At 39.3% G+C, this 16381-nt stretch overlaps 1 protein-coding gene across 2 annotated transcripts in view; it reads right to left on the bottom strand.

The window, feature by feature from the left end:
- Nucleotides 1–16381, bottom strand: part of RASGRF2 (Ras protein specific guanine nucleotide releasing factor 2) — a gene marked incomplete at both ends in the record, with an annotated part of 248550 nt that overhangs the window by 146478 nt on the left and 85691 nt on the right. For both annotated transcript variants that reach the window (XM_079701968.1, XM_079701967.1), the window contains 3 exons: nt 3361–3614; nt 7224–7313; nt 9807–9954. In XM_079701968.1, the coding sequence (XP_079558094.1) occupies nt 3361–3614; nt 7224–7313; nt 9807–9954 (492 nt within the window). The remainder of the gene's footprint in view (nt 1–3360; nt 3615–7223; nt 7314–9806; nt 9955–16381) is intronic.

Raw genomic sequence — 16381 nt, forward strand, 5'->3', positions numbered from 1 at the left:
TTCTTTCCCCAACACTACTCTTGTCATAATTTTTGGTGACTGCAATACGCACACAAACAACATTCCAATGACGTAGCCTCTCTCGGGTCTTTGAACTTCTTCCTCTAAGGGTCTTGTCTTCCATTAACCTCAGTCAACACTACCTTAATCATACTCTAGACCTTGTCATTGTCAATAACTGCATCCCCTTCCCTATCTCAGTTTCAGGCACACTATTCTATGACCATCTCCTTATCTTTGAGTTCATTGCCTTTGGAAACCTGACTCCCAAATCCCTTCCCACCACCAGGACCTGAATCCATTGATCCTGTCACCTTATTGCTGACCAAAACCCCTTCACAACATCATTTCCTTCTTGGAACAGTTTAGATTCCATGGCTCAGTGTTATAATCCCTTCCTTGCATACACCTTCAACTCCCTTCTTCTTTTCTCACTTCATCATAGTAATCTCGCACAATACCAGTACCAGTTAAACCCAACCCTTCACCCACTCTGCACCTGCACCCATGCAACTGAAAGTGGCTAAAGAATATACAGCTACTCACCGTAAAGTCATAACCACGAGCCTAATATGGGCTTTTAGCACTACCTAGCAGTTATATTACACTTCCCTCATCCCATCCATTCAGTTTTTTGCTCCTTGATCACTATTTTACACTTTTTCCTCTCTTCCCTGACCCTAACACTTCCCTTCCATCAGCACTGTTACCCGATGTCCTTGCTTCCTACCTGCATATGTGTCCAGTACTATCCCTTCCCTGTCCACCTAATTCCAATCTCTTGACTTATTCACCACATTCTATCCACTTCTGCCTATGCAAGTTTACCGCTCCAGCAATTCTGCCCTCTCTTTCCTACATCATTCCCCCCCTCATTATTGGTGTCATTTTTATCCCATCTAAACACACACACACACACACACACTTCTTTATATTTTTACATTTACTTCCAGGTACCACCCTGTTTCTCTGATCCTCTTTACAGCAACCCTCCTTGAAAGAGTTTTCTCTACCAGTTCTCTCCAATTCCAATTCCCCTATTATCACCTAATCAGCCTTTGGTCCCCCATTAAAGTTACCAATATGCTCCAAGTTGTTAACCCCACAGTCAGTTCTCAGTTCTTATTTTATTTGACCTGTTTAACACAGTTGCTCATTCCCTCTTGCCTTGGCTTCCAGGACAGCCCATCTCCTGGTTTGCATCCTACAACCCTAGCTGATCCTCTTCATTCCTGTTTGATGGCTCTTCATATTCCTAACCTCTAAATGTTGGCATGTCCCACGGCTCAGTCCTTGGTCCTCTTCTCTCGTTCATTTGTGCTTACTTCCTTGGTAATCTCATTCAGACTAACAGCTTTCAATACTTTCCATATGCTAGTAGACTCCCAAATTTATACCTCCAGCCCTGAAATCCAGACTAACAGCCAATCCTGCTCACTTGATTTCTACATTTGGAATGGCTAACAGCATCTCAGACTTGACAGGTCAAGATAAAAACTCTCCATCTTTTCCGCTAAACCTGTTCTTATGTCAATCTTCCCCACTTAATAAATAGCAACTCCATCCTTCTAGTTGTTCAGGTCAAAATCCTTGGACTTTTCTGCAAAATCCACATCAAACTCACCAACAAATCTTATTGCCTCTACATTAAAAATATACCCAGAATTCAATCATTTATCACTACTTCCATTACAGTCATCTCTTGCTTAGACTATTGCAATAGCCACCTAACAGGTCTCCCTGCTACAGTCATCTCTCACCTGGTTTATTGAAATAGCCATGAAAGTGATCTCCCTACAGTCTATTTTCAACAGAGAACCCAGAGTGAACTTTTAAAACATAAGTCATATCATGCTACTTTTCTCCTCAAAACCCCACCAATCTCTCCCCATCTCATTTAGAGTAAAAGCAAACATCTTTACAATGTCCTACTGTTATCTCTCTGACATGCCCCTTCACCCACACTGATCTTGGCAGTTCCTCAAACAAGCAAGGCTGGCATGCTCCAGCCTCAGGCCCTCTGCACAGGTGGTCTCCTCTGTTTGCATCACTCTTCCCCCAGGTAGCCACATGGCTAGCACCAACTGCAATCTCTGCTCAAATATCAACTTATCTTTGAGGTCTTCCTAAAGATTGACTAGAGAAACTATGGGACATTCACATAATGTAATAGCATGTAGCAATTTTTTAAAAAATAGAATGCCCTTTAGGTAGCAGTATGGAAAGACGTCCAGGATATATTAAGTGAAAAAAGCAGGTATATATTAAAGTACTTGCCTTTTGTGTAAGAAGGGGGGAAATAAGACTGTGTATTCATGTTTGATTGATCTACATCAAGAAACACTGAAAGGATATAAACAAAACTAATGAAAACAGTTACAGATAGCAAGTGAGGAAAATGGGGTGGGCAGAGACAGAGTTAAGAGTGAGACTTCTAACTGCTGTTTGATGTTTTCACGTTGTTAAATAATTTTTTGAACCATGTAAATGTATTCTCTACTCAAAAACAAATAAATAACTAAAATTTTAAGTAAAATATCCAAGCAGTCCCTTTCCTCCCTTCTCCCCTTTCCTTCTTTATTTTTTCCACAGCACTCATCACCATATAAAATACTGCATCTTTCACTTATTCACTAATCATTGTCTATATTTCCACATCAAAATTTAAGTTCCATGAAGGCAGGGACTTTCTGCTTTGTTCACTGATGAATCCTCAGCAGTAAAGGCACTATAAATCTTTACTGAGCAAATAAATTTACTAGAGATTCTCAGGCCCTCTGTCAGTTTTTGTTCTTCCTAAAGTACTTCTGTATAGATTACATGTAAAGACCCGTTAATCACTCCATTTCCCTCAGTTTATGATGGAGAGAATCTTCCCCAGCACGCACTCAATAACAAGAAAACATACGTGAAATAGAGAAGAAAAAGAGAAAACTAGATGCCAAGATTCAAGATAAAGATATGAAAATTGGGCGGCTTCCCTGGTGGCGCAGTGGTTGAGGGCCAACCTGCCGATGCAGGGGACACGGGTTCGTGCCCCGGTCCGGGAAGATCCCACATGACGCGGAGCGGCTGGGCCCGTGAGCCATGGCCGCTGAGCCTGCACGTCCAGAGCCTGTGCTCCGCAACGGGAGAGGCCACAACAGTGAGAGGCCCGCGTACCGCAAAAAAAAAATAAATAAAATAAGATATGAAAATTGGGGGTAATAATGAAACGCCAATGATAGCTTTCTTATTTTCAGTATCATAAGCTCATAAAGGTGAATTTATAACTCTTCTGTTAAGTAAGTAATGTAAAAATTCTTTTAAGAAACACAAGTAGGTTTTTCACACAGCTCTTTAATTTATGCCAAGACAAACCTGTTGAGAAAAATACTGCTGACATCATCGTGGCTGATGGGGGGCTTCTTGGAGCTGGCTGCCATGCGCAGGGGCCGCAGGAAGCCATTGACCAGGATGTAGAGCTGGTGAACGTACTCCGACTCAGCCTCAACCATGGTGAACACAATCTGGTTTCTCTTCCTCATACTTTCAGCATGAGGGGAACAAATGTAATCCTGCACAATGGTCTTCCATTTCCTTCTACATAACCATCCTCGCATGAAGCTCTGAACCTACAGAACAACAACAAAACAAAAAACAAAACAAGAATCTCAGGGCAGTGTGAGACGGCTTTCTTAAGCCAGTCAGTGGGGTGTCCATCCTGTGCCATACACACCCTGCTCTTTCATTGGTGCACTGGTGAGCCCACCACCAGAATAAATAATGTCAGGCTTTGGACCAGATAGCAGAAAAAAGATGATTTTAAAATAATATTTTTCTCAGCTTCACAAGTTTCTTCCACTGTTTAAGCTGTTTAAGCCTGCCTATAAGGACATCAGAAATTAGTAATATCACATATTTAGTTGTTAACATTTCAAGAAAGGAATAAACTAAAGGTTTATTCTTTAACAACATAGAACCAGATATTAAAAATGTTTTTAATTGTGGTAAAAAAACACACATAAAGTTTACTATCTTAATAATTTTTAAATGTATAGATCAGTAGTGGTACGTATATTCACATTGTTGTAGAAACAGATCTCTGGAACATTTTCATCTTGCAAAACTCAAGCTCTACAACTAATTAAAGAACAACTCTCCATTTCCCCCTTCCTTCAGCCCCTGGCAACCACCATTCTACTTTCTGTTTTTATGAATTTAATTACTTTAGGTACTCATATAAGTGGAATCATACAGTATCTGTCTTTTTGTGACTGGCTTATTTCACTTAGCACAATGTCCTTAAGGTTCATCCATGTCGTAGCATACGTCAGGATTTCCTTCCTTTTTAAGGCTGAATAATATTCCGTAGTATATATGTACAACATTTTGTTTATCCATTTATCTGTTGATGAACATTTGGGTTGCTTCCACTTCTTGGCTATTGTGAATAGCGCTGCAATAAACACAGGAGTGCAAATATCTCTTCAAGATCCTGCTTTTGGTTCTTTTGGATATATACCCAGAAATGGGATTGCTGGATCATATAGCAGTTTTATTTTTAATTTTTTGAGAAACCACCATACTGTTTTCCATAGCAGCTGAACCATTTTACAATCTCACCGACAGTGCAAAAGGATTCCAATTTCTCTGTATCTTCATCAGTACTTGTTATTTTGGGAGATTTTTTTGATAGTAGCCATCCAAGTGGGTGTGAGGTGATATTGCACTGTAGTTTTGATTTGTATTTCTCTGATGCTTAGTGATGCTGGTCATCTTTTCATGTGTTAGTGATTTCTCTAAAGAATCACCTTTGAGAGAAATGTCTATCATCTTTAGAGAAATGTCTATTCAAATCCTTTGCTTATTCTAAAATCGGGTTTGATTTTTTTGTTATGGCTGAGTTTTTTTTTAATTAAGCTTAAAAAATAAGTGTTAGAGATCAATTCATAAGACCCCTTCTTTTTACAGATGAATAAAGTCTAGTTGCAGCTTTCCTGTGTGGTTAGTCACACAGGAATGACTTGGCCTTCTTATACCTGCTTTTTGTCAACTATAAGGACTCTCTTTTCCAGCCACCTGGGCAAAACACATGTTAACAATTTACAGTGGTGTTATTTTGTGGAAAAACAAAAACAAAACAACAACAAAAACAAGAAATAAAGCTTAAGATCAATTTTGTAGGAACATGAAAGGCTCTAAAATTGATCTGAATTCCCTAGATATGATTTGAAAAATAAGAGGCAAACTGGACAAAGTGCACTGGCCTTTGTGTTTCAGCCAACAAACATTTACTGAGTGTCTTTTAAGTGCCCAAGTAAATGCTGGGTGCTAAGCAGATAGGTATATGTCATAATCCTTAACCCAAAGGTTCTGCTACTAACCTGCTGGGTGAACTTGAACTCTGGGCTCCATTTCCTTATCTATAAAATAACTGACCAAAATATCTGAAGTCCTTTCTAAATATTAAAAAAATTATGATAATTTAGTAGGATTTGTTATATCTAAGTGGCAGATTCGGCAACAAAGCAGGTTGCAAATTCATATACAATTAAAAGCATTAAATTACTACCAAATATTTTTTTTAGTATCATTGTTTTCTTTTCAACACATTCTTATACTTTTTATTTTTTTACACTATTTCACCCATATGGTCTAAATTATCATGCACTTAAACAACCACTTTTCTTTTGCAATATTTAAAATTATCTCATTTACCAACTGATGTCAGCATACTATCAATTTTTATAACAGGCATTCATACAGTTGCCATACCTCAAACAATAAAAATTAAACACATCTTAGTAGAATTATGTGGAGGAAATTATATGCATATTATTTGGAGAAATCTAATAGGAAATATCTGTGAACCAATTTCAATTTTTGGTCTCTTGTAGTTAAAAAATTATGTTGATATTTATAAAGATCAGAATAAAGAAACTAATTCATTTGTAAACATCCCTTTCCACACAGACATTAGCTTGACTGGGGACACAATGGACCACAGAGTTAAATTCAAAACCTATTTAACAAGTTCAAAAATGAGGTTTTAAAAAAATTATTTCTATTAAGAAATAAGAAGATAGAAACTGTAAAAATTGTGTATTTCCATTTAACAGAAGTATTTTCAAAAATCAACTTAACCGAGTTTTGTGTTAAATAAAATATTTCTATTTGCTTGGGCAGGTATTACCTGCTGAGCAAAAGCTGGCTTACTTACTTACTATCAGTTTCTAAAACAGGACTTTACTACAATTGTTATTTTACTGATACCTTTGTTTATATGCAGCTGCATAAGCATTCATCTTGTAACAATAAAATAAAGCAAATCCAATTAAAAAATTTTTTAATTCTAAGAGAGGAATGTTGTTATTTTACTTTGTTATTTCTTGAAAACTGAAAACAGTGCAACTTAGCCCTAAGGAGCATTTCTATTTCAAATTCTGAGCAATATTTAAAGTTTTACTGCAACTGAAGGGGAATAATTACTTAGCATGAGAAAATAGGAATAAGAAAAAATTTAGAAGAAATAAAGTTCTTTAACTGTGAAACTTTTCACATAAAGCTGAGTAAGTGCTTTTATGCAGGACAATTAAGATTATGGAACTCAAAATCAAGATGACATAAATCAAACAAAGTAGAGTAGAGTGAGTGCCAGGGTCTGGTTAAATGCAAAAGTTGTACAGTTGTAAATGACAATAAGGTGAAAAGAGCTGCTGATTATGTGGATGTTAAACAAGAAAGAAACAACAATAAACCAGAAACCTGAGCAGATGTATTGATTCACTCAATCTTCTCACATGTTCAAAACAAAACAAAACAAAAAATTCTCTAAATAAGCACTGAAGACTAAAGCTAAAAGAAATGTTTTTGAAATGCAATTTAAAAACTACTCCCCCCAAATATAAAAGCAGCACAAAATCAGAAGATTCAGCAGCACTTAAATAACCCAACTGGAGAACACTACTGTCTGGCTTCATGACTGGCTTTGGCATCCTTCTCACAGAATCTACAAGTAGATTCCCAGAACTGGAAAGAAATCTCAAGCTGAAACTTTTCGAGAGAAGTAACCACGTGTGATCACTCTGAAGGGCAAGTCCGGGAGCCATCGGAAGAGAAATACCAAGACTGTTCCCAGCTCAGAGTCAGGGTGGCAAAGACATCACTACAGAAATCAGACATCACTACAGACATCACTGGTCACCACGCTCTCCCAAAGCTGGAAACCCCCAGCATCCTACCTTTTTAATCTTCTTGATGTCTGGATCCTCATCTTCTTGATTGCTTTGGTAAGGTCGCATTCGTTCCTTGGTTTTATTAAGAGCGATAATCTATAACACAAAATTGGTCCATTTCATGATTTAGGAAATACTAGACTATAGCCATAAATCATAGGAAGTTATGCCTACAAGGGAGCTTATCCTCAGGAAATGTTCACTTTGTATGCACCTTATCTTCCTTCGGTGCTGAGGCAGGGGAAGCCTGAACTTCACCTCAGGCTTGTTTTGCTATGCTACTAACAAAAGTGCTTATAAGAAGTGACTGTGGGGCTTCCCTGGTGGCACAGTGGTTGAGAGTCCGCCTGCCGATGCAGGGGACACGGGTTCGTGCCCCGGTGCGGGAAGATCCCACATGCCGCAGAGCGGCTGGGTCCGTGAGCCATGGCCGCTGAGCCTGCGCGTCCGGAGCCTGTGCTCCGCAATGGGGGAGGCCACGACAGTGAGAGGCCTGCGTACCGGAAAAAAAAAAAAAAAAAAAAAAAAGTGACTGTGGAAAGTGTGAACTGGGATCTGGTTTAGAGAAATGTTAGTCCAAAACTGGGCCCTGACTGCCAGTGATGACCAGACCAAGGTCTTCTCAGCATCTCAGTGACATGTCAATCATCTCACCAAAGGCAGCTTCCTGTAAAGCCCTGTGATCTCCAAATGCAGTGACACTCAGCTCAAAGCTCTTGCTTCCTATCATCAGCCTGTGGCCTTCCGAGTACACACAGTATAGCACTCACAGATCTCCTTGGGAAAATGGTAACTGCAAAAGGAACTTCAGAGCCCAGGGGTTGGTCCAAGCCAGCCAAGAAAAGACAAAAAGACAAAAAGAACTGAAACAACTTGGGATCTCTTTAAAGACCCAGCTCAGTTCTGTGACCTACGAAGGGGGACTCAAAACCAGGTAGCCTCTGAACTACACTTAGTAATGAAACTCCCTGGACTATCACTCAATTGCAGGCTCTTGCAAACTTAAGGACCTACTCAGATTTACTAACAAGCAAACACTTAAAACACTGGGGTTATAACTGCCCCCTCTGCCCTGTCTTTACATTTTGCCCCATTACCAAATACTTTCTTCTGCCATTTTTCTGGCAGGGAAGTGGGAAAATAAAAGGAGTAGGAAATAAGTTGTGGTTCCTGTCAAGCGACCACACAAGACATACCTGCTACTGACAGTTTCTAGCTGCAATATATATTCAGACTAAAACAGAACAGAGTGAAGACAGAGAAGCACACACAAATAAATATTGGGGAACATCGCTTGGTGCTGAGTTCCTCTCATGGAGTAAATGCCAACCTCTTTCACTTAGCAGACAAGCATCTGCTCCAGCTAACTGTGGCGAAGACAGAACACAATAATTTTGTTTTAAATTACAGTGCCTGATATAGTCTTTTAAGATGCAGGTTTGTTAAGTTTTCTGTTGCTGTTTTCACTATCTCAGATTTCAGGGTTGGATCGGGAAGTTCACAGCACTAATGATAACGGTGAACAGTCTGCAACTTATCATCATCAGAGAGGCAATCATATCCCAATAGGAATCAGCTTATACCCATGCGCTATCTGCTGGAGGTGATGTACACAGGCGGCAGGAGGTGAAAACCCTCCCAGGACTTGCACAGTATGTCTTAGAAGAAGACGTGAGGAAATGGAGAAGAAAATGTTGAATGACAGAAAAACGACAAGAAGTTACCAGGGCTGAGGAGCTGCACTGTTTCTGTCAACAGTGATACAGTTCGTAGTAGTAGGTTTCATTCTGTCCTATTCTTTTCTTTGGAGCTAAGAAGACACTACTGCACCACTGGTCAAAAAGAGTAGAAAAACCTCACTTGCTACATTCCTCTTCAATTCTTCAGATATTGATCACTTCCCACAAGGAATGACAGGACAGCAAGGGAAGGTATACTCAGGTTTCTGTATACAGATGGAGGCACCTTGGAGACAATGGAGGACCCAGACACACCACCATGGCTACTGGCTCCACGACCACCTTCTGCTCTCATTGGAGTCAGTCTCACTACCTGGGGGTGCAGAGCCTGAGGAGTTTTTAAACTTGGAGCGGGGCTGGGAGTGAATTCCAACTTCAGGAAAAAATGCACCCTAGCATTATGTTTTATACTTTAATGAGTTTTTCAAAATTCTAGAGGGGAGAAGGTTGGACTCCTGAGCTTGAGAAAAAGTCAAGACTTTCTGAATTCATGTTTGGACCTGCCTTAGTTGTCATCTGGGCTTTAATTGAATCCATGACAGACTCACAATTATCATTACCATGAGTCAATCTGAAAAACAGTTAAATATTACGGTCAATTCTTGAATAGTCAAGCAAATGAAGGACATCAGGAGCACAAATAATTTAAAAATAGCATATTATCCTGACATTTTACTGTAGCGTATTTACTTAATCCTAACATAGACAATACATTCACTTCTCATGCATGTGTTGATGGCAGAGGAACTAAATTTGGGATCAAATTTTTGCCCTCATAGGCCTTAAGTAATGACGAGGAGATGACAATAAACATGAAACAATGAGAAGGAATCTATCAACTGGGAAATACCTCTGATTTAAGCCTTTCGATTTCTGTATCTTGATCTTCAAGTTGATGTCGGAGTTGGTTAGCTGCAATTTTTTCTGTCTCTACGATCTGAACTAGATGAATGTACTTCTGCATTAACACTTCCCTCTCAATCAAAATGTCTGCATAACTTAAGAGAAAATTACAGTTAGTCACTGAGATATTGTTCTACTACAGTTCCATACAGAACAGCATATACTACATTTATTTACAAAGAAGCCATAAACATAGTTTGTTAGCTAACTCTACTTTATGTAAACATTAATGTTTGGCTTACATTTGGTATCCTTTAGCTATACAGAATTTGAATCATCATCATCTTATATAACCTTTAGAAGAGCTCATTTAACGATGGCTGCGACCCACAACTTTGTCATATAAATGAGAAAGATGCAAAGAAAATCTATTGTTTTATAAAGAAAATAGTGGATCTCCTTTAACAAAAACTGAAGTCGTTGAATTGATGGCACATATTCAAACTCTTTTACTGGGTAAGGCACTAGCCAATCAGAACAGACCTGCCACCGAGCAGAATGAATGCAGGGACCATCAGAAGAGGCACTGGCTGGGAAGAACGATGATGACTGTACCAGTGACCACCAGCCCAGCCTGGCTCTCTTTAGAATTATGAGACCATTGACTTCTCTCTTTCCAAAACCAACAGAGGCAAAAATTTCATTCTAAAAATAAGTGTAGATTATTGGGCCCTAAAATCATCAGCCTAATTTGTGTACACTGCTTTGGTCAAGTGTGAAAAAGTCAAAGTTCTCTCTTAGAGTTTTTTATTGATCTCTGTGGCACCTAGATTTTTGCTTCCAGATCTTCTTGCACTATTCAGGGTAGCAAAATGTATGTTCCTCCATTCACATAATCTTTCCCAAATGCTATGATAATAGTAATAAATAATAATAACTATTTATTGTGTAGGATGTACCACATATATTCTCATTCTCCCAGCAACTCCAAGAGATAGGCTTTATCACCCCAATTGTACAGAGAAAGAATCTGACCCTCACAGAGGTCACACAGCTAGTAGGTGGCAGGGCTGGGATTCAAATCGAGGTCTGTCTGACCCTAAGCCCATGTTCTTAACCACAAGCTAAACTGTCTCTCTAATGAGAAACAGCACACTGGATATAAAGAAGAATATTACAACAGACATGTTTTGAGATATCTGCCCACCTGAGATATCTTCTACCCACTTACCTCTTCTTTGAGAACTTGGGCTGTGGTAGCCATGTTTATAACACAAAATCTGCCCTCATGACAACTTCACTGGTCTAAAAAAAGATAACTGGCCCAAGCTAAACAAACTGGATTCTTTCTCCTTGGAATCTTGGATTGTGCCTCTGACTTATTTGCTTGAACTGAGATGATATGAACTTGGAAGCTGAGGTTACTACTGTTGGTTAGCTATATTTGGCCACACCCATGCCAAAGCAAAGTAAGTCTGCTGAGAGAGAAATGAATAAGCAGATGTTCAGAAAAACAGAGACAAGAGAGACAGAAAGGTAATAACTTCCTGGGTTCCTGTTGGCTTCTAGTTTCTGGTTCCAGACCCTCATGATATCTGAATATAATTTTCCCCTTGGGTTTGGTGAGATACTATTGCAGTTTCCACCTAATAATTTCTCTTTTTAACCTAAACTAGTTTGAAATATCTTTGTGTTACTTGGAACTAAAAGAGTCTTAAGACAGTTCTAAAATCACAATTTTAGTTCAATTATCTCACATTCTCAGCACTTACATCATGTGTGCCATTAGTGTTAGAAAAAAAAAATACATAGTGTCAGCAATATTTTTAAGTCACTTGTTCTAAGAAATTACCCTAAGAGAGTAGAAAGAAAGGCTGTGTAAGTGTAAGTGGGAAGAGGGGGAAAGAAGAAAAAAAGAGCACAGTCTTCATAGAAATATGCTTTGGAGTACTTTAAAAGGAGAAAGTAATAACAGAGCATGAGAAAATTAGTTAATATAATGAAAATTCTGCCCTTTCTCATCAATTTTATTAGAAACATGCCAAATTTCTTACAAATATGTTAGATCAGTGTTAGGTAGCAAACGAGTATTTTATTTTCTCCTATAAAAAGAAAAAGTCCAGACCAGGATGTGCAGCTGAATTCATGCAGACTCATCACTGATATCTGCCTCCCTTCACTTCCAAGATCCCACTGAAATGCTAGAAAATTGTTTTCTGTTTAAAGAATGAAACCAAAACAGCATAACAGCATTATAAAACAGGAAAATATGCTTTCAACAGACCAGAAGTTTTATGAAATTCCATAAAGAGAAAAACCAAGTAGAATCAGAGTGGTGGGAAAAGTAGAGCAAGGAAACCACACATGCAGACCCCTTGCAAAAGCATGGTTCCCACCAAGAATGGCCAGAGATGGGCTTCCCTGGTGGCGCAGTGGTTGAGAGTCCGCCTGCCGATGCAGGGGACACGGGTTCGTGCCCTGGTCTGGGAAGATCCCACATGCCGCGGAGCGGTTGGGCCCGTGAGCCATGGCCGTTGAGCCTGCGCGTCCGGTGCCTGTGCTCCGCAATGGGAGAGGCCACAACAGTGAGAGGCCCACGTACAGCAAAAAAAAAAAAAAAAAAAAAAAAGAATGGCCAGAGATGCTCCAAGCCAGAATCAACAAATACAAAGCACAGGAGTGGGCAAGGGAACGATCATCAGGGTCTTTCATTAAAAAGTGACTACAAGGGCTTCCCTGGTGGCGCAGTGGTTGAGAGTCTGCCTGCTGATGCAGGGGACACAGGTTCATGCCCCAGTCTGGGAAGATCCCACGTGCCGCGGAGCGGCTGGGCCCGTGAGCCATGGCCGCTGATCCTGCGCGTCCGGAGCCTGTGCTCCGCAACGGGAGAGGCCACAACAGTGAGAGGCCCGCGTACTACAACAACAACAACAACAACAAAAATTGACTTCAGAACATCTGGAAGTTAGGCTCCTCCTCTTCCCATTCTCCAAGATAAAGAAATAAAAAGCACAACTGGCAGGAATGACATGCCCTCAAAGTCACAGCCCAAGACCTGCTCTCTGTAGAAAGGGGGCCACCTTCCTGAAGAAGGCTCCTCACGGGAAGGCTAGACTCAGAGAGAACACAGCTTGGCTTTACACCACACATCCACTGTAGACAGAAGAGAGAACCAAAAAAGGAAAGGCACTGAAAAGGTCTAGGAGTGAAATACACTGTATGAATTTTCTATTGTGTAACAAATTACCACAAACTTAGTGGTAACAACACATATGTATTATCTCACAGTTTCCATGGGTCAGTTTAGCTGAATCCTCAGCTCAGAGTCTCATAAGGCTGCAATCAAGGTGTCAGCCCAGGTGCATTCTGTTCTGGAGGCCTGAATGGGAAAGAACCCACACCCATATTCATTCAGGCTTTTGGAAAAAGTAATTTTCTTGCAGCTATAGAACTCATGCAGTTTGCTTCTTCAAGGCGAGCAGGAGAGTATCTCTGACCTCAGGGAAGGCCTCCATCCCTCTTACATTTGATTAAGTCAGGCCCACCCAGGAAAATCTCCTTTTTAATTAACTAAAAAAATCGACTGATTCAGGACCATAATTACATCTGCAAAACCCCTTTTCCTTTGCCATAGAATGTAACCTAATCAAGGGAGTGACTATCTCATCATGTTTGCTATATTCTAGTAGCTGATAGCAAGTCACAGGTTCCACCCATACACACTACAGGGAATAGAATCATACAAAGGGGAGTCCCAGCCAACCTTCCTGCTGTCTGCCCACATACCTGAAAAGGAAGCCTACACAAGTGGCAGAGACCCTACATTCACAGTCACAATGTAAACCCAGGCCAGCTACCTGTAATAACCCTCAAGATCCTTCATTTACAAACAAAGATCACTAGACACTTGAAAACCAATACCAAAGAGAAAGTAGTAGGCAGCATGTAAGATGACCCCTAGTGGTCCCTGCCTTCTGGTATTCATGTTCTTATGGAACCCCTTCCTCTTGAGTGTGAGCTGGACCTAAATGACTTACTTCTAAGGAACAGGATATGGCAAAAGTGATGGGATGGCACTTCAAGATCAGTTTACAAGGAGACTCTGGATTCCATCTTACTAGCCTTCTCTTGCTGTCTTGCCGGTTTGTGCTGGAAGCCAGTGCCATGTTGTGAGCTGCTGCACGGAGAGGCCACATAGATGGAAACTGAGAGAGGCCCCCAGCTAACAGGTGATGAGAAACTGAGGTTTCAGTGCAACAACTGGTAAGGAAGTGAATCTAGCCAACAATCACGTGAGTGAACTTGGAAGCAGATCCTTCCCCTTCTGAGCCTTCAGATGAGACTGCAGACCTGGATGACACCTTGACTGTTGGCTTGCGACCTTAGGGCAGAGGCACCCAGCTAACTCGTGCCTGGATTCCCAACCCACAGACACTGTGGGGGACAATAAATTGTTTATTCTTTTAGGAATTGTGGAGTAAACTGTCAAGCAGCAAGAGTTAATAAATATAGCTTCAAATGAACAAACAGAAAAGATACTAGAGAAACAAGGCTAATTCAGGTAACAGAGGTTTATTATCTTCAGAGAGATACAGAAGGATAGTAGAGCCACAAGGCAAAAAGGGGCTGCCATGGAAAAGGAGTAATCAGATAACAGGAAGAGTTCTTGGAAACAAAAACAATTATTAAAATTTTACAGGTCAATGAATGTGTTAACCAATGGCTGAAAACTAAGCTGGGTGGTTGCAGAGAAAAAAAACACTGAACAGAAATACAAAGAGGTAAGAAATAAGAAAGAAAACTGAGCAGCATGGAGTACAGATCCAAGAGGTCTAAAAACTATCTTATGGAAGTTTCAGAAAGAAAAAAACAAAAACGAAAACAGAGACTGTGATGGGGAAGAAATAATCAAGAAATCAAAGAAGACTTCCTCAAACTGTATATGGTACAGTTTAAATAGAAAGGCTAATCCTAGATCAGCTCGGTGCTTTGTGACCACCTAGAGGGGTGGGATAGGGAGGGTGGGAGGCAGGGAGACACAAGAGGGAAGAGATATGGGGATATATGTATATGTATAACTGATTCACTTTGTTATAAAGCAGAAACTGACACACCATTGTAAAGCAATTATAATCCAATAAAGATGTTAAAAAAAAAAGAAAGGCTAATCCAAATGCCAGAGAGAATAAATGAAAAAAATTTAACACCCTGACACACCCTAGTAAAATATCAGATCTCTAAGGATAGAGAAAATGTATAAAAGCTTCCAAAGAGAAACCACAGGTTAGCTAAAGAAAGCAGCAAGTATCAAGATGATACACTTCTCATCAGTAACCTCAGATGCTAGATCAAAATAGACAATTGAAGGAAAATTATTTTGAACCTAAATTCCTACAGCCAGGCAACCAGTCAATCAATCAAGTGCCAGTTCAAGATAGAAAGAGTTTAGTAGTGACCACGCTTACTACAGGAGAAAAATTATGAGGAGGTTTTCCAACCAAACAAAACAGAAAACAAAGACAAAGATGACATGGAATGCAAGAATACAAACCTTTGATGAAGTAAAGGACACTAGAAAGAAATCAGAAGAAAATGCATGCAAGGTTCTCCTTCAAGGAGCAAATATACAATTGCATATGATTATATTTCATTCTCTGTGGAATCAAACATCAGCCGTGATAGTTGGTACGTAATATTTGTAAAACCATGATGTAAATATCCCTCAATGTTTTTTAATTTTGAGAATCAACAGAGGCTTAATTAAATTTAGAGAACAGAAGGTAAATGTTTAAAAGTTTATAAATAGAGAACAAATAAGGGTTAGAAAAGAGAAAAGAACAATAAAAACACATTAAATGTCTTAATTTATGTACCTCATAGCAGAGAGTCAATACATACTGCCCAAAGTTGATAAATTAATCGAGGTTTAATGATATTATTTTAAGATAAAAAGTCAACCATTGTAAAGCCAAAAGTAAGTAAGTAACAAAAACAGAGGGGACAGAGGGAGGAGAGGTAAGAGATATTCAAAGAGTGTTAAATTCTTCATCTTTATAGCAGGGTGCCAATAATACTGCCTAAAATTACTGAGTCAAGAAATAGACATAAGGACTTTATAGAATATAATATATGAATGACTAATAAATACAGGAAAAAGATCCTACTTAATCAAAGTAGTCAAAATTGTTTATCAAATTTATCAAGAGTTTTAGAAAACAGTGCTACTCGGTGCCAGTAAAGATACGGTAAAATGGGTACTCTCTACTGGAGTGAGCCATTCCAGAAGACAATGTCATAATATGTATCAGGACAGGTTAAAAAGGTCATACATATCCTTGGTCACAGTAATTTCACTTCTAATAATCTAACCCAAGAAAAATAAAGACTTGCAAAAAATGTACAAACAAGATGTTCATTCATTAAAATAAATATACAAAAATGGGAACAATCTAAATATATGTGTATATAATGTGGAAGTGATTAAAAAAGCAATAGTACATCTACACAATGGAATGATACAAACCATTTAAAATCATATTTTAAAGAATAGTGAACATAATGGAACATACCCAAGACTTACTA

This window comes from Hyperoodon ampullatus (assembly GCF_949752795.1).
Source record: "Hyperoodon ampullatus genome assembly, chromosome: 4".
In the NCBI taxonomy this organism is placed as follows: domain Eukaryota; kingdom Metazoa; phylum Chordata; class Mammalia; order Artiodactyla; family Ziphiidae; genus Hyperoodon; species Hyperoodon ampullatus.